Source organism: Petaurus breviceps, unplaced genomic scaffold (assembly GCF_028583685.1).
Source record: "Petaurus breviceps papuanus isolate PSGF00001 unplaced genomic scaffold, PetGlider_PUasm1.0 225, whole genome shotgun sequence".
NCBI lineage: Eukaryota > Metazoa > Chordata > Mammalia > Diprotodontia > Petauridae > Petaurus > Petaurus breviceps.
The window spans coordinates 17,240,559-17,264,624 of NW_027185889.1; the positions used below are offsets into that span (position 1 = coordinate 17,240,559).

The following is a 24,066-nucleotide window of genomic DNA, read 5'->3' on the forward strand; positions in this document are numbered from 1 at the left end:
GGGTTAAGTGACTTGCCCAAGGTCACATGGCTAGTAAGTGTTAAGTGTCTGAGGCCAGATTTCAACTCAGGTCCTCTTGACTCCAGGGCCAGTGCTCTATGCACTGCACCACCTAGCCATCCCAAAGTTTTCTTTATAATATTTGGAGGGTAAAGGTTATTCAAGGAGTTACTTGTTCAAAAGGGATCCTTAGTTTTGTGATTCATTTTATATTCATAGGTTGCTCCTCAAAGTGACTGCACATAGTAGGTGCTCCATAAATATTGATTAATTGATGTTTGCATCATTCCCACCAACAATGTATCAGAGTATCTGTTCCCCTACAATTCTACCCACATTAAGATTTTCTTATTTTTTCTTATCATTGTTATTCTAGTGGTCATATGGGGATATCTTTTGGTTTTCTTTATTTACATTTTTCTGAGTATAAGGGAATTTTATTATCTTTAAATGTGATTTTTTTCCTCCTGGGAAAATTGCTTATTTATATCCTTTGACCATTGCTCCATTGAGAGGCTGTGTATTTGTCTTATAATTTACCTACCAAACTTTAATAAATTCTGGGTTTCAGACATTGATCTGAGACATAGTTAAATATATATATGATATAAATATATGTATATATTGTAGATTTAGAGATGTATACCAGAAATATTTTCCCCATATCTATTTCTTTTGTCTATTTTAGCTACTTTTCTTTTTGTTGTTGTTGTGGACAGTTCTTTTATCTGAGTATAAGCAAACCTGTTGATTTTGTTTCTAGTAATTTATTCAACTCACTTGATTTTAAAATGTTCCTTTTCTCCAAGGCAATGATTTTTTATTATTTTTTTCTTCTGGTTTTTATTGAAAAGTTTCATCCATTTTCATTTAACTCTACAATTGTTAGCATTACCTTTTACAAATTCATTTGGAAGGGAATACACCTTATGTTATACTTATTATTTCTGTTGTTAACTCAAATTTAACAAAGCTACTTGGAAAAAAATAAGTCCCTTTCTCCCATTAGACTATGTGGGCATGTTTAACTTCATCTTCTCATTGTTCAAAGATAAGTGTGTGTTTGGGGCTTGCCTCAATCTCATTCCCTTTCCCCCTTCTTCTATTTCTCCTCCTTCCACAGCCTTAAAGGGCTTTCGTTTTTTCTCTCATTTCTAATATATCCCGAGAATTCTTACGTTGTTAGTAATTGGTTTATTTGAGAAGGCTCACTTGCTTTAAACACTTATCTTTTTGAATGGGAGGCTTGTTGTGTCTTGTGGAAGACTTAAGGGGTCTGTACCTTTCTCCAAACCTAGGAAAGTTGAGTTGCTTTTTTGGTGCCTGTCCATCTCTTTCCTTGAAACAGCATCATGAGGATTTTCTGGGTAGATTGTTCTGACTTTGTGTCCTCAGCTTCTTTATCTTGTATAAATTATATTTTAGCTTTTCTTATTATCCTCTGCCCTTGAGAAGTTCTCTATGATCCTGATTAATTTTAATGGTATATTATATATGTATATGTGATATAATATAAAGGCAACCTTTTATTTTTTACTGGTAGACAGAATTTTTTTCTCTCTTATTTTAATGTTGGAGATTGATTATAATGTGTCTAAGAATATTGAACCTTGGGTTCTTTCCTTTTGAGAACTTATGAATCCTTTCCATTTGCACATTTAAAATTGCTTTGGCTAGTTCTGGGAAATTTCCATTGATTTTCTGGAATTTTGTATTAAAACTCCTGTATTTTCCTAAAATTTCTGAGATGTCAGCATTTCTGAAATTGCCACATTGTGATCTATCATTTGGATCCATCACTTAGTTCTGTATGTTTTCCAACTAACTGGATCAGTGATTTTTCCATGGTTGTCCATAATTCTCTTTTCTGCTGTTAGTATTGTTAGTTGATTTGATTTATTATTTCAGGTTTTCTATTAAATTCCCCATAGCAGTAATTTTCTTTGGTATTTTCTGTTGATTTTTTTTCCTGCTTTTTTTGGGGGGAGGGGCAATTGGGGTTAAGTGACTTGTCCAAGGTCACACGGCTAGTTAGTGTTAAGTGTCTGAAGCTGGTTTTGAACTCAGGTCCTCCTGACTCCAGGGCTTGTGCTCTATTCACTGTGCCACCTAGCTGCCCTCTACTGATTTTTAAAGGCATATTTTAATTTTTGCTGACTAACAATTATTTTTTTTTAAGCAATTGGGGTTAAGTCACTTGCTCAAGGTTACACAGCCAGTTATTTTGTGTGGGTGCCAAGTATCTGAGGCTGGAACTGATCCTGGGTCTCCTGACGCTGGGGCTGGCGCTCTTACTCACTGTGCCACCTGGCCGCCCCCTTCCCATAATTTTTAAAAAACTTTTTTTCAGTGTTATCTATCTTTAAATTTGACTTTGTAATTATTTGTATTAGTGTTAATACTTGAAAATTTCTTTAATTGTCATTTAGTCTTTTGAGGATATGTCTCTGGATATCTTGCATTTCCATCTGTGTGGAATCTGGTATTATAGCTATTGCTATTTCTTTATAGTATTTTTGTGGTATTTATAGTATCTAGTGCTTTGACTCCAAGGAAATGGTCAAATAGTTTAATTACCATCAAGCCAGAATAAGAATTTTTGAATGTATTTTGCACAAAGTATTATTATTTTTCTCTCATCTGGTCTTAATATTTATTTATTTAAAATCCCCACTTCTTTCTCCAGATTTAAAAGAGCTGACGTTAGAAAAGTAGCTTTAAAAATCCTAATGGAATTCTTGTCCCCAAAAGTGGTTCGCTATACAAAAAGAAAAAGATTGCACCAATTATTTATTGAGGAGTTACCCTGGAGAGCTCAGATGAATGTACATTTGGCATATGCTCATTTCAGCTTATTCAAAATCAAACTTGCAGAGCGGAAGAAGATGAAAGTTTGCAGTTCACAAAATACGCTGAGGTATGGAGCATTTTCCATGTAAAATGACATTACCCACATCAACATGGTTTGTGTGTATTTTGGATGCTATGAAAAAACAGCAGCCACCAGCATAGCAACAAAATGATTCCTAGGCTTCCAAACAATGAACGGCTTCCTTCACATTTTCCTACCTGGCCATGACTTTCTCTATTTGAACCCTCTTGAAAGACATTTTAGATCTAAGATCCCATGTGCTCCCTGCTTCTAATGTGAAATTTTGTGGTTGTTCAGTTGTGTCTGACTCTTTGTGACCCATGGACCACAGCACTCCAGGCTCTTCTGTCCTCCACTATCCCCCAAAGTCTGTCCATGCTCATGTTCATTGCTTCCATGGCACCTCTATCCATCTCATCCTCTGCTACCGCTCTTTCCTTTTACCTTCCATCTTTCTCCACATCTGGGTCTTTTCCAATGAGTCCTATCTTCTCATTGTGTGACCAAAGTATTTAAGCTTCTGTTTCAGTATTTGACCTTCCAGTGAATAAACTGAATTGATTTCTTTAAATACTGGCTGATTTGATCTCCTTGCTGTCCAAGGGATTCTCAAAAGTCTTCTCAAGCACCACAATTTGAAAGCATCAGTTGTGGGGTGCTCAGCTTTCCTTATAGTCCAGTTCTCACAACCATACATCGCTACTGGAAAAAAACCATAGCTTTGACCATAGGGACCTTTGTCAGCTAGGTGATGTCTCTACTTTTTAATATGCCATCCAGATTTGCCATAGCTTTCCTTCCAAGGAGCAAGTGTCTTTTAATTTCATGGCTGCAGTTGCCATCTGCATTGATCATTGAGCCCAAGAATATAAAATCCGACACTGCTTCCATTTCTTCTCTCTCTGTTTGCCAGGAAGTGATGGGACCAGTTGCCAAGACCTTTGTTTTTTTTTAATTTTAAGCTTCAGGCCAGCTTTTATACTCTCTACTTTCACCCTTATCAAGAGGCTTTTTAATTCTTCTTTACTTTCTGTCATCAGAGTGGTGGTATCATCTGCATATTTGAGATTGTCGATACTTTTTCTGGCAACATTAGTTCTGGTTTTTTGTTCCTTCAGCCTAGAATTTCACATGATATATTCTGCATATAAGTTAAATAAATAAGGTGACAATATATAGACTTGTCATACTCCTTTCTCAATCTTAAACTGATCAGTTGTTCATGTTCAGTTCAACTGTCGCTTCTTGATCTTCATACAGGTTCCTCAGGAGACTAGTAAGATGATCTCATACTCCCATCCCTTTGAAGTCTTGACACATTTTGTTGTGGTCCACACAGTCAAAGGCTTTAGTGTAGTCAATGAAGCAGAAATTGATATTTTTTTTTTCTGGAGCTCCCTTGTTTTCTCCATAATCCAGTGAATGTTGGCAATTTGGTCTCTAGTTCCTGTGCCTCTTTGAAAACCAGCCTGCACTTCTGCTAATTCTTGGTTCTTATTTTGCTGAAACCTTGCTTGCAGAATCCTAAGCATAACCTTTCTTGCATGTGAAATAGTGTAGTTGTTTGGTAATTTGAACATTCTTTGGTACTGCCCTTCTTTAGGATAGGGAAATAAACTGATCTTTTCCTCTGCTGAGTTTTCTAAATTTGCTGGCATATTGAGTGCAGTATTTTAATATCATCATCTTTTAGGATTTTAAATAGCTCAGCTGGAATTCTGTCTGCTCCACTAGTCCTATTATTAGCAAGGCTTCCTAAGGCCCACTTGACTTCACTCTTCTGGATGTCTGGCTCTGGATCAGTAACTACACCATTGTGGTTGATGATATTAAGATCTTTCTCATCTAATTCTTCTGCATATTCTTGACATCTCTTCCTTATTTCTTCTATTTCTGCTAAGTCTGTACTGTTTTTATCTTTTATCATGCCTGTTTTTGCATGAAAAATTCCCTTGATAGCTCTTTTTTTTCTTTTCTTTTCTTTTGCTTTTTGGAGGGCAGTTGGGGTTAAGTGACTTGCTTAAGTGGCTTGACTTAAGTCACATGGCTAGTTTAAGTGACTTGCTTAAGTGGCTTGACTTAAGTCACATGGCTAGTAAGTGTGTCAAGTGTCAGGCCGGATTTGAACTCGGGTCCTCCTGACTCCAGGACCGGTGCTCTATTCACTGCACCACGTAGAGCCCCTAGCTCTTATTTTCTTGAAGAGATCACTTGTCTTTTCCCTTCCATTATTTTCTCTTATTTCTTTGCATTGTCTGTTTAAGAAAACCTCCTTATCTCTCCTTGCTGTTCTCTGGGATTCTGCATTCAGTTGGGTATACTTTCCCCTTTCTTCTTTACCTTTTGCTTTCCTTTTCCCCTTATCAGAAGACATTTTGCTTTCTTGCTCTTCTTTTTCTTTGGAATGTTTTCTGTTGCGGCCTCCCGTACCATAATGTGAATCTTCAGCTACTCTGTATTCCAGATCTAATTCCTTAAATCTCTTCATCACCTTGCCTTCATATTCATAAGGGATGTTATTTAGGTCATACCTATATGGTCTGATGGTTTCCCCTGATTTCTTCAATTTAAATGTTATTTTGCAATAAGAAACTCATGATCTGAGCCACAGTCAGCTTCAGGTCTTGTTTTAACTAACCGTATAGATCTTCTCCACCTTGGCCTGCAATATGTATAATCAATCCAATTTTGATCTTGACCATCTGGTGAAGTCCATGGCAAGTCACCTTTTGTGTTATTGAAGAGTATTTGCTATGACCTACAAGTTATCTTGACAAAACTCTATTAGTCTTTACCCTGCTTCACTTTGTACTCCAAAACCAAACTAGCCTGTCATTTTACGTATCTTTTGGTTTCCTACTTTAGTATTCCAATCCCTTATGATGAATGCAACATTTCTAGGGGCAGCTAGGGGGCACAGTGAGTAGAGCACTGGCCCTGGAGTCAGGAGGACCTGAGTTCAAATCCGGCCTCAGACACTTAACACTTACTAGCCGTGTGACCTTGGGCAAGTCACTTAACCCCAAATGCCCTCCAAAAAGCAAAAAAAACCAAACCAAAAACAAAATAAAATGTCATTTCTAGAAGATGTAGGTCTTCATAGAACTGATTAACTTTGTCCTCTTCTTTGCCAGTGGTTGGAGAATAGACTCGTATTACTGTGATGTTGGCTGGTTTGCCTTGGATTCAAGCAGGTGTCATTTGGTCACTTTTGAGATTATAAATAAAGATTGCTTTTCTTACCCTTTTATTGACTCTGAGGGCTCCTCTGTTTCTTCTAAGGGATTGTATATGTAGCGACCACCTGAATTAAATTGGCCCATTCCTGTCCATTTAAGTTTACTGAAACCTTAGATGTCAATATTTAATCTTCCCATCTCCAGATTGACCATATCTAGTTTGACTTGGTTCATAGAGCTTACATTCCAGGTTCCTGTGCAATATTGGACTTTCCTTTTGCCACCAGACGTATCCACAGCTGAGCTTCCTTTTGGCTTTGACCCGGCTGCTTCATCAGTACTGGGGCTACTTGTAATTCCCTCTGCTCTTCCCCAGTAGTGTGTTGGACACCTTCTGACCTGAGGGGTACTCTGGTGTCATCTTTTTATCATTTTAATACTGTCCATGGAATTTTCTTGGCAGAGATACTGGAATGACTTGCCATTTCCTTCTCCAGTAGATCACCTTTTTTCAGAATTCTCCACTTTGATCTGAATATCTTTGGTAACCCTGATTGGCATAGCTCATGGTTTCATTTCATCATTCATTTTCACAAGCCCCTCCACCATGACAAGGCAGTGATCCAGGAGGGGTTAGAGTGAAATAAAAACCCATAATTACAAGATAAGAGAAACAGGACCATCACAAGAGGGCAATTCCTTAGCAGATCACTATCCCCCAGGTTTGTAATTATACTTGCTGATTAACCAAACTTATTGCTGCTGTCTTGCTTTTGAATCTTCCACTCATGGACATTTAAAAAATGAAGATAGACCCACCTTTGACAAGATTTCATTGCATTTGGCTTCTGCTGACTTTTAATGCTATTATCTTATCTCTCCAGCTTCCGAAGTTTGGACCCTGATACATTCTCATTCTACAATTCTGGGACTTTGTTAGTGGAGGAAAATGTTAATGGGGAAAATTACAAAGCAATGCTTGAATTCCTGCTTTCAAGCAAAACAAGAAAGACCAATGTTTCAGGTAGATAAAATGATAACATTCTTTAGGATTGCCCCAAATTTCTGTATTTAATTCAGTCTTATTTATCACCTAATAGTTGATATTAGTGTGATGGTCTGAGATGAGGGTGATATTGGGAGGTTTGTATACTGCAGGGCCTGGTTCTGAATTAGCAGAAGTAGCAGCAAGGTGGTGGTGTCCAGATTGGGAATTTGATCCCAGATGTCTGTCCACCTTCACAAGGACAGTATGGATTGGGGTGAGCATCCTGAATAGAACAACAAAGGAAGGCAATAGGAATACGAAGACCAGGAAGAGCAGGGCTGTGGATGCTGGGAAGGTCCACATCTGAGTAGGCTCAGTTCTTGTCAGATTATGTATCTGAGCCACAAGGACACAGCCAGCCAGTCTGGGCCAGGTCACTTGACCTTCAGAATTGCCTCAGGGTTCTGCTAAGGTAGAGAGGAGTCAGACTGGAGTGGGGAGGCTTTAGCTCAGCCTGGTGCCAGTGCTGGAGAGGATGAATTCCTGGGGTACTTTAAGCCTTTTGTGTCTGTGTACTGCCAGCAAACCTACCCTCTGGGAAAGCATCTAAGAGCTTCTGGTCCCCAAACCCTGCTGGCTAACTTGGCTTAGGAAACACTCCAAAGGCCATTATGGACTGAGATGGCTCAGAATACCTAGGGCTATGAAAGCTGGCTCCTCTTCCAGCTCCTCAGCCATCCCCCCTGTGCCTTTTGTGTTAGAAATAGCATCTATATGGTATATATTGTATAGCATCTCATATGGTATATATACCTGTCATCTTGGCAGTTACTACATGAACCTGTTGGTGTGACTGTTTCTGTATTTTTAGGTTTTTTCTTATTTGAGAGCAAAAGTTTTAAAAAAGCAATTTATTTTTAACTTTTATTTATACCCTGTGCTTTTTTTTTTTTTGCTATAGTCATGTCACAATATGTATTCCCACTTTTTAAATTGGATTTTTTTTCAATTAACCATTGGGGTATCCACTTTCATTCTTTTTATTGTGTTTTCACAGATGCCAAGCCCATTTACAAATGTCTGGTTTCTGCATATGGACCATAATACATGGAGCTCTGATTGCCTTAAAATTTCCCTCTCTTTCAGAGCTTTGATGAAAACTGAAACCAGCTAGATCTTGTTAATGAGTCTGGTTATCTAATACCCAACTCAGAGACCAGGCTAACACCTCAGGGAAATCTTCTCTGTGCTTTGACACAGTGCTTTGAGGGAAGAGTAGAATGCCCCTCCTTGGGCTATGAAGGGAGGCTGGGATCCTCGCCAGACTCTACTCCCTGTCCCTAAATATGGCATATGCCTTCAGCCCCTGTATCTCTGTTCATGCTGTTTTTTACTGCCTAGAGAGAATATACTTTGCCATCCATTCAACCTATACAAATTACATCCATTTATCAGTGCCCAGCTCAGGTCATCACTGGAACATTTTCCAATTGCCTTAGCACAGTTATCTCTCCCCCAAACTCCTATAGCATTTTTAATTTGTATTGCTTATTTAAACCCTGCCCAGTCATGGGAAAATGTGGGTATGGTTACCTTATAGTGTATTTCCATATAAGGTAGATGTGTCTACATGTATGTGGGTAATGAGTGCTATGGATGGAGATCTGGAATCTGAGACATGGCCCATTTCTCTGCAGGGAGTAGAACCACACAAAAGACAAATAGTGAACAGTAGAATAAACCTATTTATCCAAGTAAAATAGCAAATAGAAATTATGCAGATTAGAATATGTCTAAGTATATATTAGGGTGAGTAAGGTCTTTAGCCGAGAGCAAGATGAGAACTCAGTTTGGAACAGAGAGGAGCTGCATTTCTCCCAAAGGAAAGTCTCCACAGACTGTAGAAGGGCAAGCTAGAAATCAGGGACAGGTTATGTAGCCAGTTATAGATTAAGCATCTTATTGGTGAAGTGTTCTCTGCCCATGTGTCCCTTGTACCTTTTGGGTGGACATGTGGCTAGTGTCCCATTAGCATGATCTCCACCATTCAGGAGTCATACTACAAATTCAGTAGTGCACAAAGGGCCCCAACTTCATCTGAAAACTGGGTCAATCAATGTAATTTGAACCTTTCTAGCACACACTCACTGAGTTTTAGACTCCTGAGGTCTTGTATGCCCTATAGTGCCCCTAGCCCAGATAAAATCCTTTACAAATATTTGTTGACCTATGACTTTCTGGGCACCTCCAGCAGCCACAAAACCCATCACTATCACCTGAATCATTCATTGTCTCCTTGAAATGTACTTAAGGCTGATTGATACAGTGAGTCTAGAAGAGATACAAAAGGGAAGGTTCCTCCCCTTTGGTCTTTCAGATGACCTGTTGTATGGTGTCTGGGGGCAATTGGTGTTCCCTTGATTTTAATCTCAGGAGAAGAATCCAAAAGTTTATTTTTAGGGACCTTTTCATTAATTTCCCTGACAAATTGTAAAATCTTTGTGGCTAGGGACCCTCTCTTGGATATCTTTGTAACCCATGCTCAGCACAGCATAGATTTGTACAAAATAGGTACCCAATAAAACAATTATTGAATGAATGAACACATTAAAAAAATGGAACTGAGATTGGAATGAGCTGAAAGGTTTTGAGAAAGCCCCCTACCATTATTATGGTTTACTATACCATAGTAGGCATTTTTTGTTTTAAATCATTGTGGTGCAGTATTGTATCTGAATGTTTCAGGGAACATGATCAACCCTTTAATACTGACCCTTTTGTTTTACCTGCAGATACTGATGATTATTCTTTTAGCAGCTCAAAAGTGAGTGAAGTAGAAAGCCCCAAGTTGCTGGCCTCAACGGAAGGAGATATTGGTACTAGAGATCGAGCAGGAAATCTTGGAATCTTGGACCATTTTGTCAGAACCTTTATGTATTGCAGAAGAGCAGTGGTAATATAGCAAACCTCTTAATCTCATTTACTAATGTATCAGGCATTTTCTTTGAAAAGAGCATTGAAATAAGGATGGAACAAGTGGTGTTCAACTTGTTCATAGTTTTTTTTATGTTTTGGTAAATCTCTTATCCCCTCCTCCCAAATATAGCTATGGTGCTGGATTTGAATTCAGGAAGTTCTGGGTTTGAATCCTGCTTGCAGACACCTAGTAACTGTGTGACCCTGGGAAAGTCACTTAACCATGCCATCGTGATTGTCAGTCAACAAATATACAGGACACGACTTGAAGTCAGGAACGCTTGGGTTCAAATTCTTGGCAGCTTTCTGGTCCTGAGTAAATCACTTAACTTCTCTGTTCTTCAGTTTCTTTGTCTGTAAAATGATAGGATTGAACTTAAGGGTCATCAAAGTTGCCTTTAAACTCCAGATCAATAATCCTGCAAGATCCCTCAGCCTCAGTATCCTCATCTGTAAAATGAGGTGATTGGACTCTGAGATCCAGCCCTAGATCTGTGATCCTACCACCAGGTTTGAACTGTGTTGTCCAGGAAGAACAGGGGTTACAAATAGGTGTAGAGCCCTCCTCCCCCTTGTGCATGCAAAAGATATCTGAGGGAAAGCATTCTGTTTTGGTTGTCTACTAGAAATCACATGGATCTGGGATTTTGTTTGTAGCTATAGAATATTTTGGGAGACTTAACAGGACTCCTGCTTCTGTTGGACTCCATCATGCCATGGAACTGACCCTCCAAAGCTCTGCCAGTGGAGGTCCTTCCCTATCAGATCTGACGAGGCAAGGAAAGTTTTCAGTCTATGCCTGATGACAGATTAAGCCCACTCTCAGTGGACCAGCTTAGCTAAGTGTGGAGATGCTCATGACCATCAGGATGGCCCCTGGGTAATGAATCACAGGCCATGGCAATGAGTAAGATGGATAAAATGGTGCTAGGTACCTTATGGTCCTCTTCTGCAGCAATAATGGCAGAATGGTGGGAGAAAGGAGAAAGCCCAGAGTTTCTAGGCCTCCTTCAAACATGAACTTCACCTCCTGCTACTCTAAATGTCAAAATTTTGCCCAGTAAATTGATAGACTGGAGGAATGGAACAATTTTAGTGTTGACATCCTTGCCATAACTGAAGCTATACGGAGACAATTTATTAAGTGCATCTGACATATGCTGGTTCTGTGACATTGGGAAAGTGCTTGGGGGATATGCAGGCCCAAATGAAGCAGTTCCTGCCATCAAGACCCTTCCGTTTTATGGGAGGTACAGCATGCTCACAGGGAAGTTAATCTGATATGAAGAGGGGGTGAGCACAAACACCTGAGGAGGTCTAGGAGACTTCAGAGAGCAGGGGGCACCCAAGCTGAGCCTTGAAAGAAGATGAAGATTTTTGGAGATAGAAGAAAAGGGAGTGCATTCCAGGCATGGAGGGAGGTTTAGGTCAGGGGTAGGGAACCTGCGGCCCCAAAACCACGTGGGTCCTCTAGGTTCTCAAGCATGGCCCTTTGAATCCAAGCGTCTTTGTTTGGTGAAGTTTGGATTCAGCCAGAGGGCCACACTTGAGGACCTAGCGGGCCCATGTGGCCTCAGGGCTGCACATTTCCCACCCATGGTTTAGGCAAATTTGAGAGCTGGACGGTCAAGTTTAGAGACCAGCTTATTAGTATTGATGGGTGATGGAGAGATGGGCTCACTCGCACCTTTGTGATGTTATGAAAGTGTCTTAATAAAAGCTAACATAGATAGCACTTTAAGGTTAGCAATATGCTTTATGCACTTGTTTCATTTGATATCTCAGTAACCCTGTTCAGTAAATTCTACAGGAATGATTATTCCCCAGATGAAAAAACTGAGGCTCATATAAGGAGAAATGGCGTGTCCAGGATCCTACCAGGAACAGAGCAGGATTCAAACCCAGCGCTCTCTGGACTCATGGTGCTCTTCTTTCCTCTGGGTTATGTGGTTTCTCTGTATATTTTGGAAGTTAAGTGAGTTAGTAAGTCAAGAAACCAGTTTCTTTGAGGCGTCATAGTCCCTGTGGGCCAGTGATGGAGTGCCTTGAGAGAGGGAAGGAAGTAATTCTGTATTAAACGAGGCAGGATTTGAACTTAGGTCCTCCTGATTCCCTCCAGACTCAGCCCTCTATATGCCTCAGAGGAAAAGAGGTTGTGGAGTGAGTGTGGCAGAGGCAGAGGCAGGGTCTGGCTGTGTTATAGAATCATAGAACCTGAGGGTTAGAAGGGCCTCCCAATGGCTGTCTCCCTCCTATGTGTCCCTCTTCCCCTTTACCTCGTGGAATTCCTCTCTTCCTTCAAGACTTGAAGCAGTTCCTGATCCCTCAGCCCTACCCCAACTGAAAGGGCCTTCCCTTTCTGACCACATTACATTGAACTTTGTGTCTCTTTTCCTTATATTTGTTCTGCATGGACTTACATGTCTGCATTGTCTTCCTCCTTAGAAAAGAAACTCCTTGCTGGGAAGGGTGGTGCTATTTCTATGCTTTTTTCCTTAGCACCTGGTGAGGAGAGGGCACGCAGGAGGTACTTGACAAATGCTCGGTGACTGAATGAACCTTGAGGGTCATCTAGTCTGACCTGTTCCTGAAGAAGGATCCTCATTACACCCTACCCAACACGTGGTCACCCTGCCTCTGCTGAGACTGAGCTCACAATGGCATAAGATGTTTGGCCTGAAAAAGAATTTGGCCTCTTTATGAACAAGGGATGAAACCAGCCTATGACAGACTAGACAACCTTGAGAGCTCATCCAGTATCTAGAATAGATACTGTGAGATGAGCTAAAAGCTGATCAGGAGGAGGAAGAGAGTGAGCTATTGCATATGGGAACATGGATATATTTCCAGTGAAACTGTGCAGCTACCAGTCATGGAATACTGCAGTCTGCGTAGAATTGAAGTTGAGGACCACCCAATGGGCAGTGGAAAGTTGTATAGTGGGTGCGTGAGCAGGCTGAAATTTGGTATAGAGAAGGAGTGTGAAAAATGTCATCAGACCAGTATCTGACAGGAGAAGAAATGAGTTGGACTACGCATGTCCCAAGAAGAAGGGACATCCAGTAGTCCCAGTTGGTTGCACTCTGTGTTGTTGGAGGCAATGCCCACATTGATAAGATCAGATCCACTTGAATAATGGTGTCACAGATCTTCATTACCTTCTAATGCAACCCTTCCCAGTTATGGAGAACTCTAGTTATTAGGAAGTTTTTCTTTTTATAAAGCCAGAATCTCATTATCTCATTACCATTCTTGATTCTAACCATCAGAGCTAAGAAAAACAATTTAAATCTCCCTTCCACATGGTGATCCTTATAGATAGCTAGTACAGTCTTTTAAGCCTTCTCTTTTTTGAGCCAAACATCCTTAGTTCCATCAAGTGTTCATGCTATGACATGGTCTGCAGCCCTCTTCTTGTTGTTACTCTTACTTGGGGCAATGAATCTGAAGAATCAGAAAAACCAACTCTAATCTTGGGCAAGTAACTATCTCTCCGTGCCTTTGGCTTGTCAGCCGAAGGGTTGGACTAAGTGATCTGTAAGGTCCTTTCTAGACTTTATGGTCAGTAATTTTATATAAGGCATTATGCTGGGTGATTTGGCCACATTCCTCTCCCATCTTTCCCTCAAGAGGAGGTTTTTCTTAAGTAGAAATAGCTTTAAGTTGTAGGCTTAAAGGCTTTCTGTTGATCTCTGGCCTGCTTAGAGAATGAAAAGAAGACATCTTATGTCTTATTATCTAAATTAGGTCAACAAAACCTTTCTCGAAATTAGCTTTCGTCCATGAGTTAACAGTTTATTAAAATATCCTCTGTGGCATACACAGAATTTTTGCTATTTTGGCTAAACTCTGTGATGTAACTGACATAGTAATGGTAACGATCGTTAATACATTTATAAAACAAGTCCAGTGGAATCTGAGAACTCATAAAAATGGAGTGATTATACATTACTCTCTATACTTGAAGCTATGATCTTTACACTTATCTCACTGATCCGGCATGTATTTAGATGAACAGATGGTGACAGTGGTTCTGTCAGCTTTTATAGAAATAAAAAAAAAACACCCCATGTAACTAGGGTGTTAAGTTACATGAGAGACAGTGTACTTTCCTTTTATGTGATTACTTTAAAATTCAGCTTAAATAAATTATTTTTACCTGTTGCTTTTTGGAAATTTCAGGATTCATAAACTGAGAGATTAAATTAAAAATGAACTATTCTTATCATATATTGTTATGATAATGTATTGTTATTTTTACCTTATTTTTAAAAAAATCTTGTGTACAAAGATCATGACAACCAACTTGGAGATGTCTATTGATATTTTAAGAGGATTCTTCATTTTACAAAAACAACTTATTGTGGGGTTCCTTTAAATAATAATGGCACTTAATGCTTTTAACTAATATTTATGAAAATTTGATTCCCACATATGTTTGTTAGGAACACATCTACTTCTTGGAAAGAGGTAAAACTTTTGGAAAAAATCTTGACATAGGATCTTATAGAGCTGAACAGGCTACCTAATCTACCCTTCTCATTTTATGCATGGGAAAATTGAGACCTGGAGAGGGTAAGGCTCATTGTTTTACAGGGAGCAAGTAATAGGGTTGATAGTTGAACCAAGGTCCTTGGACACCAAAACCAACATTCTTTATACCATAGTATGTCACTTCTCTCTACCCAAAGGATATATTCACACATCTTTAAATGAAATGGATCAACCCTGTTATGTAGAGTTGTCTCTTCTAATAGACTATAGATTTTATAGGATCCTACTTCTAGACTCTGAGGGCAGCTCTGAGGCTGTCCATCTACTCTAAACACCTTATCTAACAGAAGAAACTGAGACTCAATTTCTTTACATCAATATTTTATTGCAGAAAGTATTTGTTTCAGTCTGTAATACTTTTGGAAACAAGAAAGGACTCTGCTGAAGTGAACCATTGCTTTGATTTTCTATTTTGCTTTTGGGCATGAAAGCAAATCTGAAATCTGCAGAAATATGGGCAAGAGAGACATTTTTAACTAAAACCATCAGCAATTTCATCATCATCATCACCACCACCACCACCACCACCACCATTGGGCTATACCTGTGATTTCATCAGGGTAGGAGACTCCTGGGGTGGAGCACATAGGATTGTAGACATTGATCTGGAATGGTTTTTGGAAGTCATCGAGGCTGGCATCCCTTTGTTATAGATTGAGAGAAGCCTTTTTCTCTTCAAACACTGGAATTTAATGAATTATCACACAAAAGAAAGAACAAAACCTCTCCCCCTTAAACCTGGGACACACTATACTACAAATATACCAAGGAACAGTGAGGCGAATGGATACACATTGAGGTCCCAATCAGAGAATTACATATGCAGCAGACATTTGTGGCCGTGGGCCTTCAGGACCACAGAGACCCCAGTGTCTTGTCTCTGTTGAACAGAGACTATATGGCTCTACCTAATGCTCCACCAAATGCTCTGGAAGCTTTTCCAGGTGTAGTTTCCCCCGCACCTAACTTCTGGCTTAGCTAAAATCTTTAATGAATTCATTGCCATGCTCTTTTAATCAGCTTGTTTAGAAAGAGTAAGCTCCCTTGTCTCAGGACCAAGTAGAAGGTTCTCCAGTTGGTGTAGACCTTAGGTTTTGCCTTGGAGGCTTCTGCATTCCCTACCAGGAGATATTCTTGTTGGCTCAAGGCTTGGTCTCTTTACTGAGAAAACTCACCCTAGTTTATGGAGATTGTAGGAGGATTAAGTGACTGCCTCAACAGAAATGTGCCAGTGAATGGTTTAGTTTTCCTCAACCTCATTCTGTTTGGTCTAGAAACCCTTTGCCTTTTTCCTGAAGAATATGCTTTGATGTTGGACAGGTTTTTTTTTCTTTTAATGTAGGCTTTGCATTTTGACAGTAACTGTGTGTTATATGACTGTTAGAAAAAAAAATATGGTTCCTGAAAAATTATTGCATGTTAAAAGTATTTCAGTATCTTAGCACTACTTTTAGTTAGAGCTTCAGTAGTTTTGTATCATGTCAAGATGCACATTAGATACATATTAAGTATACATTAGAAATAATTTCTTTGAAAGTCTTTTCATGTCCTATAGATGCTTTACATTTTAAAAGAATGTTCCTGTGATTTCATGTTAGCTGGATTAGGCAGTGAATGAAATGTTACCAACAGTCTTTAAAGGTGCACGTGTCTTTCAATAACTCTGTGAAGAGAGATGTTTTTCATACCTATCTTTTGGAAATATAAGACTATGTTGCATATTGCTTGTGTTCTAGGTTCTCGCCCATCGTGGTGGTTACTGGACCTTGCTTCAGAATGCCTCCCGTATTCTTTGGAACTATGCCTTGGAAGTGCAGATGCTCTTTAAACAGGCAAATGCTTTTTCCAGGACATTTCCCATCAGCAAGGATGCCATTTTGTGCACATTTGTGTTGCCATTTTATTTGACTTCGGAAGCACTCCTTGACATGCTGCTAGACCTGCAGAATAGCAAATCTGTTAAGGTAAGGTCAGTCAGGTAGATAGAGTCTTTCTACTGAATCTTCCACTAGAAACTGCTTATCAGGAAGGAAGGTGGTGGGTGGGTGATGCTCAGAATGACTTATACAGGAACATCAAAAACCCAACATTCCCTGGGATGGGCCAGTAGTCTAGCTTTTGTATGGAGAAGAAAATGCCAGATACATCCAGATTCGAGAATTAAATAGATTCCGCTTCTCATCATATTTGGCAACAACAGAATGGAACGATGATGAAGGAATGAATGAATACCTTTCGTTGTACGCATTTAGTCCTGTCAAGAATTCACAGCTTGGGAAAAATAGAAATTAATTTTTCTTGTGTTTATGTTTGGTTTGGTGGTAGTCCATCTGTTTCTCATAATTATATTGAACATGGTGCTTAGCTTTTACTGGAGCGAATTTACATTATGTTGGTGTTAGAAGTCAAGTATTAACGCATTTACAAACAAAGAAATCAGTGCTGCTCTCCTGTGGTGCCTTTGGTGAGTCCCAACTGAGCTAACTATTGTGCTTGTCCCAGTTGTCTCTTGTGTCAAAGTGTGTGATGTAGCACTACGAGTCTGAAGCTAAGATTTGAGGGGAGAACCATTGGCTTTCCTTGCTGAAGTAAGTCCAAGCCTGGAAGAACTAGGTAACTATATCCAAACGTGGAGTTAGAAAGCATGATCAATTTGGAAAATAAAGTAGATTCTGTCTAAATGCTTATACCTTTTTTTTTTAATGATTCAGCAGAGGCTGAGCAGATGATGAGAGTAGCTGCTCCTCTGACCCTAACCAATGGGAATTCTGAAAGAAAGGGTCCATGTCATCTTAGGCTTCATGACAGCCAGAAAGGAGGAACTCTGGGCAAGGTCAGCCACACACTAGACACCTTACCAGAGCAAATTTCTGAAAGCTCAGAGATAAAATGGTCCTATGGCCAGAGACTCCAAAAGGCTCCAGAGGCTCTGCAGAGCAGGGTTTTGATGCCCGGATTGAGGATTGTCCTAATGAGGAAGAAGATGAGAAGCATTTAAAAGAGATAGATGTGGTGGGGGTGCAGTTCTGATTCTGGTAGAATGTTAGTTCCTTGAGAGTAAAGAATATTTTATTCTTTGTGTTTATAACCTTCCTGCAATATCAGGCATCAGATTCAATAGGTGCTTAAAACAGTCTTGTGGACTGATTGACTAAAATAATGACAGTCAAAGGAATGGAATATGTTTAGAATCTTCAAGTGTGAGAAATGGGATATTCAGAGGCTCTATAGATTACGTTTGCAAAAGAGAAATTTTAGGGGGACGTGATTGCTGTCTTCAAATATTTGAAGGGCTGAATGAAATGAACAAATAAATGAAAAAGCATTGATGAAATGCTTGAACTGTGCTAAGCCTTGAGCTAAGCTTTGGGATACAACTACCAGTAAACAAGACATTCCTTATCTTTGAGGATCTTACATCCTACAAGAGGAGCACAACATCTTGACAAAAGCAAGAAGTGGGGTGGTAGCAGGGTCTAGAGGTGGCTGAAAAATAGGGTGGTCGTGCCAGTATTGGGGAATATAAGGTCACCAGAACCCAGGGTCTTGGGGCCAGAGAAGAATTAGTTTCTTCTGTTTGAGCCAGGTGAGAGAACTAGGCACTATGAAGGGAAGGGAAGGATGGGCGGGAAGGGGGCAGGCAACAAGCATTTAAAAAAGTAATATTTTATTTTTTCCCCAGTTACATGTAAAAATAATTTTTAACATTTGGTGTTTTTTTAAGTTTTGTGTTTCAAATTCTGTCCCTCCATCTCTCCCCTCTCCCTGAGATAGTAAGCAGTCTGATATAGGTTATACATATGCAGTATTGTAAAACATTGCCATATTAGTCATTTTATGGAAGACAACTCTAAGAAAGAAAGGAAGGAAGGAAAGAAGGAAGGAAGGAAGGAAGGAAGAAAGAAAGGGAGAAAGAGAGAAAGAAAGAAAACAAGAAAGAAAGAAAGAAAAAGAAAGAGGAAGAAAGAAAGAAGGAGGAAGGAAAGAAGGGAGAAAAATACTATGCTTCAGTCTGTTATGTAGACAACATCAGATCCTTCTTTGGAGGTGGATAGCGTTTTTCATCATACGTCCTTTGGGATTATAATAAACATTTATGAAGCACCAGTTATGCACCAGGAAAAATGCTAAACACTTTGCAAATAGATATATAGATAAATTTTGGATTCATGTAAAGAACTTACTGATAATTAAAACTATCAGACTTTAGAAGGAGCTTCTTTTGGAGGTACTGAGTTTCTCCTGGGAGGTATATGAACAGAAATTGGAACGTTTGTCCAGGAGCATGTAAGAGGTATTGATGCATCAAGGCAGGTAGGCCTAGGTGACCTCTGACCCTAGGCTTGGGATTCTGTCACTGTATGATTCTCTAAGAGAGATGAAAGATCCAATCCCCACATCTCAAAAAAAAAAAAAACCAAAACAATACAGATTAGAGCTGGGTATATAAATCTGAATGTCATCTGGATAGAGATGGTATTTTGACCCAGGGGAGCTTGCAAAATTTCAGATAGAGAAAAGAGGACCCTGGATAGAGGTTGAGCAGATGCCCCTGCTTGATGGGAATCAAGATGGACCTAAACTTTCATTGACAACTGAGAAGACTCAGTAAGCCTGCGGTGGGGGGAGAATGTCAAAGAAAGAGAACACCTAAGAAAATGGAGTGATTGGCAGTTTTAAAAGCTGTGGAAAAGTCAAGGAGGATGAAAACTGAGAAAATCATTGGCAATGTTTGAGAGAGCAGTGTCTGTCCATGAGTGGGGTCAGGAGTCAGCTTATAATAGATTGAGTAAGTGGGTGATGAGGGGTGAGGGGAAGGAGGGCAGACCCTTTCTAGGAGTGAAAGGAAGGATGGTTAAGGGGAGGTGTTTTTACAAAAAGGACGTATTTGAGAGCCCATTTGAAGACTGGGAAGGAGTGATAGGAATCTGTATAGGGCAGGGCTGGTAGTAGCCATGTGCCTCAGTCCCTGCCCTCAAGGTGTCCTTAAGGATTAATGGAGTTCTGGAGATGCTATAGCCAAGAGACATTTATAGAAGTACAGGTGGGTGGGCCTAGAGGAATGTATAAAGGATGAACAATTATGCAAAGCAGGCCTAACAAACAAAGAAGGGAACCAGGGGTCCTAATACAGGGAGGCAAATGTAGCCACATAAGTATCCCTGAGACATAGTAAGATTCTCCTCTTGACTTATTGTGCCAAAGAAGAAGGACAGCTAAAAGGAGCCGGTGGAGGGTATATTGTATATTAATTAGATTTAGTTGTGTGAAGAAATCCAAGGACCAGAAGGAGGAGGCATGTTGAACACCTTTTGGAAAAAGATCAGTTGAGGCAGAAACAGAGGGGTCATCATCACCATGTACTTCAGGCCGTCTCAAGGGAAGGAAGTTGTAGCTGAGAAATTCAGGAAAGAAAGACACCACAAGTGAGACACAGAGGCACAATGGGGTAAAGTGGTGGGAGAGGTCAGTTTATCCACCTATCTGCTGCAACTCTCTCTGCTCACACAGAGTAGCAGGCACGTTCTTGACTCACTTTCATGATAACTTCATCCTTCCAAAGGTCCAGTCCAGGGAAATTCTCTTCTGGATCTGATTCTCCCCAATGATAGGGAATATGGTGGAACAGCATTGGGTCTGGAATCAGAGGACTTGGGTTCAAATTCCCTTGTCCTTTAGGAGCCTAGATAAATAACTTATCCACTTTGAACCTCAGTTCCCTCATCTTTAAAAATGAAGGAACTAGGATTAGGAATTTGAAGCCCTCCCAGCTCTAAGTTTATCAAATTGGTGACTGGTGTGGGAAAAATCAGAAAACTTGATAGGAAATGATTACTCTATCTTAGTTTGGTGATAGAGGATCACTAGGAATTATTTGGCATAAACCTTAGATTTTTGGTAGAACATATTTCAAGGGTTCCAAGGGAGGATAGGTAAAATTCCATGGATTAAAATTCTATAGGAGTAGAATTCTACAAGCGTAGCCTAGAAGGGCTGAGGAGTTCTAAAAAAATGAAACAATCAGTTCTAAGGAGTGCAAAGGGCCACTGTATTAAAGAGACTCATGTATGTGCACAAGGAACTTTTCATCCAGCTAAAATTCTTAAAATGCTTGGATAGATGATAGAAGCAAAGGTAGGTGACAACAAATAACAAGGGAAACATGGCCAGTAAGATCTTGGCAAGGTAGAGTCAAAAGGAATGAAATTCAATAAGAACAAGTAACATCTGCTGCAGCTTACACTTGGGGGTGCTGCCTGGGTGATGGTAAGCATGAAGATTGGTGTTTTCCTTTAAGAGGTGAGGCTGCTGCACCTGGAGTTCTGAGTTCTGTACATTGTGGGCTGCCTGGCAATGGGAGTTATGGATTCCTCAACCAATGCAAAGTGGTGCCAACTCTGTGGCTTAGAAGGTTTCCAGGGTCACTCAGCTAACCCAGGCCTTCCAGATTTCAAGATGAGTTCTCATGCTAAAGATGCCTCATAACATATGATAACAATGATAATGTATTGATAGGCCTAGGATATGTGATTTTTGACAACATGGAAGCTACCTCCATCAGTCGTCTATAGTTGAGGAGTTCCTCTAGAGGCCTGCTCCAACCAGATTAAAATATAATTGGGAAATGTTGAACAAAGTAAATAAAAATATAACACAATATAGATGAGGTTCATTAGTGGCTTTCCAAGACCACAAGGATACCTTTCTAGTTCATTTTGTTACCTTGGAGAGCTGCCTGAGTCTCAAGAGACGCTATGACTTGCCCATAGTCACTCAGCTCCTAAGTGTTGGAGGGAAGACTGCAGAAACAGGGCCCACATGGAAGGATTTTGTCGGTTTTTTTTTTTTATTTTTTAAACACAGTTTGCTCATCATCATTGCTCATAGAGTAGTTATCAGTAAGCATTTATTAAGCCCCTGCTGTGTGCTAGACAGCATGCTACATGCTAGGGATACAAATAAAGGCAAAAATATGGTCCCTGTTGAGGGAGACAACATTCAAACAATTGTGTATATTTTTTTGTGTGTGTATTCACCATTTATATGTATATATAATAGATTAATACATATGTTTTTGTCTTTATTTGTATTCTCAGCATGTGTGTATATACACATACATTATATGTATATATACGCACATATATACATACATGTAGAGGCTCAGTGCATAGCAGGGCCTGGAGTCAGGAAGACCTGAGTTCAAATTTGGCCTCAGACACTTCCTAGCAATGTGACCCTGAGCAAGTCACTAACCTCTGTTTGCCTTAATCCACTGGAGAAGGAAATGGCACACCACTCTAATATTTTTGCCAGGAAAGTCCCACGGACAGTATTGGTATGTAACGGTTCACAAGGTCATGAAGAGTTTGGTGTGACTGAATGACAACACAGACACACACATACTTATACACATAATATATAAACATAGAACATATTATGGTAAATATGTACACATAGAAAATAAATTGGAGGTAACCTCAGAGGGGAGGCATTAGCATTAAGGGGAACAGGGAAAGTCCTCTTGGAAAAGGTACCGTTTAATTACTTTGTATTTTCTTGTGTGTTAAGTCAGGCAGTGAGGTAGGGAGTGCAATTAAAAAGACCTGAGTCTGAATCCTGACTCTGAAACTTAATAGATGTGTTATTGATCCTAGACAGGTCCCTTTAATCTTCCTGTGCTTCAGTTTCTGCAGTAGTAATAGCCTATACCTCACAGGGTGATCATGAGCATGAAAGGTGTTAACATATATAAACAGCATTACAAATCTTAGAGTACTATATAAATTCTGTTACTGCTACTTCTGCTACCACCACCACCACCACCACCACCACCACTACCACCTCCCCCATTCCAATGTAAGCTCCTTGCGAGTAGGCATTGTTTTTGTTTTTGTATTGCCACTACTTAGTACAGTGCCTGGCTATATTAAGCTATAAATATTAAGGCTATAAATAGTTGTGGATAGATAGATTGATTTAGACTATTATTACTTCTTGGATACATTTAAGTTTAGTGAGTTTTGGGGGCGTCATCTGGAAGAAAATACACCTTGGTGCTAAATCTTGAATAGTCAGGTGTTTGATCTCCATATACAACCTGTTGGTCATTTGCAGATTTTGGATGACAATAAAGATTTTGGAGTTCCCAGCAGTTATGGGAACATTGAAGATGACGATGGTGGCTTTAATCTGACGTTTGAAGATCCTTTTGATGATATGAATTTGGTTGACTTGAAGTATATTTCTGACTTCATCTTTAAAACTCTGGAAATTCTGTACAGAGTTGGAAAATGGGAAACACTAGCACATATTGCCCTCCAGTTTAATGAAATTACACAGTAAGTAATTTTGAATGGAGAGCTCATCTGCAGAGCCCTCATCAAATACAAATAGCCCATGTTAGTTGAAACTCTTAACCACCAGCGTTCTAATGCCCTGTTTTGTCTTGGCAGTGAGAGGTATACAGAGCAAGTGACGCCATTGTTAGTCTATGCTCAGAGAAAGCTTCTGGAGAGAATCAAGAAGTTCAGTGGCCAAGAGGTGATCAAGATAGAAAATGAGATTGAGGACAAGGTGAGAGGGTGTGTGTGTGTGTGTGTGTGTGTGTGTGTGTGTGTGTGTGTGTGTGCGTGTGTGTGTGTGTGTCTATATATCTATTAGAGATAGATACAGTGACACACACATGTGTTCATCTTGAAAGATAAAACATCTATGTGAATATTCCATTCTTCTATAGCCTTTTTGGTAGCATTTCCAAAAATGGGCACAGATAGATTACTTTGAGTATCCAGGAAGAAAAACTTCACAGTGAATTCACTTTTCATCAGTTTGCTAAATTTTTTTTCATCAGTTTGCTAAATTAGCTTGTATCATTATTTCATATACACCAGGACCTCTGTTTTGAGTCCTCAGAAGTGATGCGCTCATTTTTGACAGTTCAAATCCTTATGATTCCAGTCTTTGGGCTTCATGATGGTAGAGAGTAGATGGCCCAAAATTAAACACAGAGGAAGTTAATTCTGAAAAACATCATCAAGGAAAATTCAAATCGTGCTAAATTGTCCTAAATGACTGGTGGGGTGGGAGAACCATCCCACATGTTCTGTGATTGCAAAGTAACAGAAAAGTAGCCTACATCTCCTAAATGTTTCAAATTAGATAATATACGATAAATTTAGGAGAGCGAATTACACAATATTGGAAAACTATCCTCTAATTGCCATATGTAATTTGTATAATGCTCTCCTCCAGCTGTACTCTGCAAAATGAATATAAAAAATTCTGCTGCTTGTTTGAGAGAGTTGATCATGATTGAATGCTGCCATCCTGGCTACTATATTAAGCATCATGTTTTGTTTCTTTATTTTGACAATTACAAATAAGAGAAAAATTCAAGGAAGGTTAGAAATGGATGACTAAGTAACAAGCATTCCTCTTCTTCTTCTTCTTCTTCTTCTTCTTCTTCTTCTTCTTCTTCTTCTTCTTCTTCTTCTTCT

At 39.6% G+C, this 24,066-nt stretch overlaps 1 protein-coding gene across 1 annotated transcript in view; it reads left to right on the forward strand.

The window, feature by feature from the left end:
• Positions 1 to 24,066, forward strand: part of CFAP54 (cilia and flagella associated protein 54) — a 307,374-nt gene that overhangs the window by 128,146 nt on the left and 155,162 nt on the right. The window contains exons 33-38 of the mRNA XM_069095069.1: positions 2,687 to 2,917; positions 6,936 to 7,075; positions 9,832 to 9,992; positions 16,306 to 16,533; positions 22,685 to 22,908; positions 23,023 to 23,143. Coding sequence (XP_068951170.1) covers positions 2,687 to 2,917; positions 6,936 to 7,075; positions 9,832 to 9,992; positions 16,306 to 16,533; positions 22,685 to 22,908; positions 23,023 to 23,143 — 1,105 coding nt within the window. The remainder of the gene's footprint in view (positions 1 to 2,686; positions 2,918 to 6,935; positions 7,076 to 9,831; positions 9,993 to 16,305; positions 16,534 to 22,684; positions 22,909 to 23,022; positions 23,144 to 24,066) is intronic.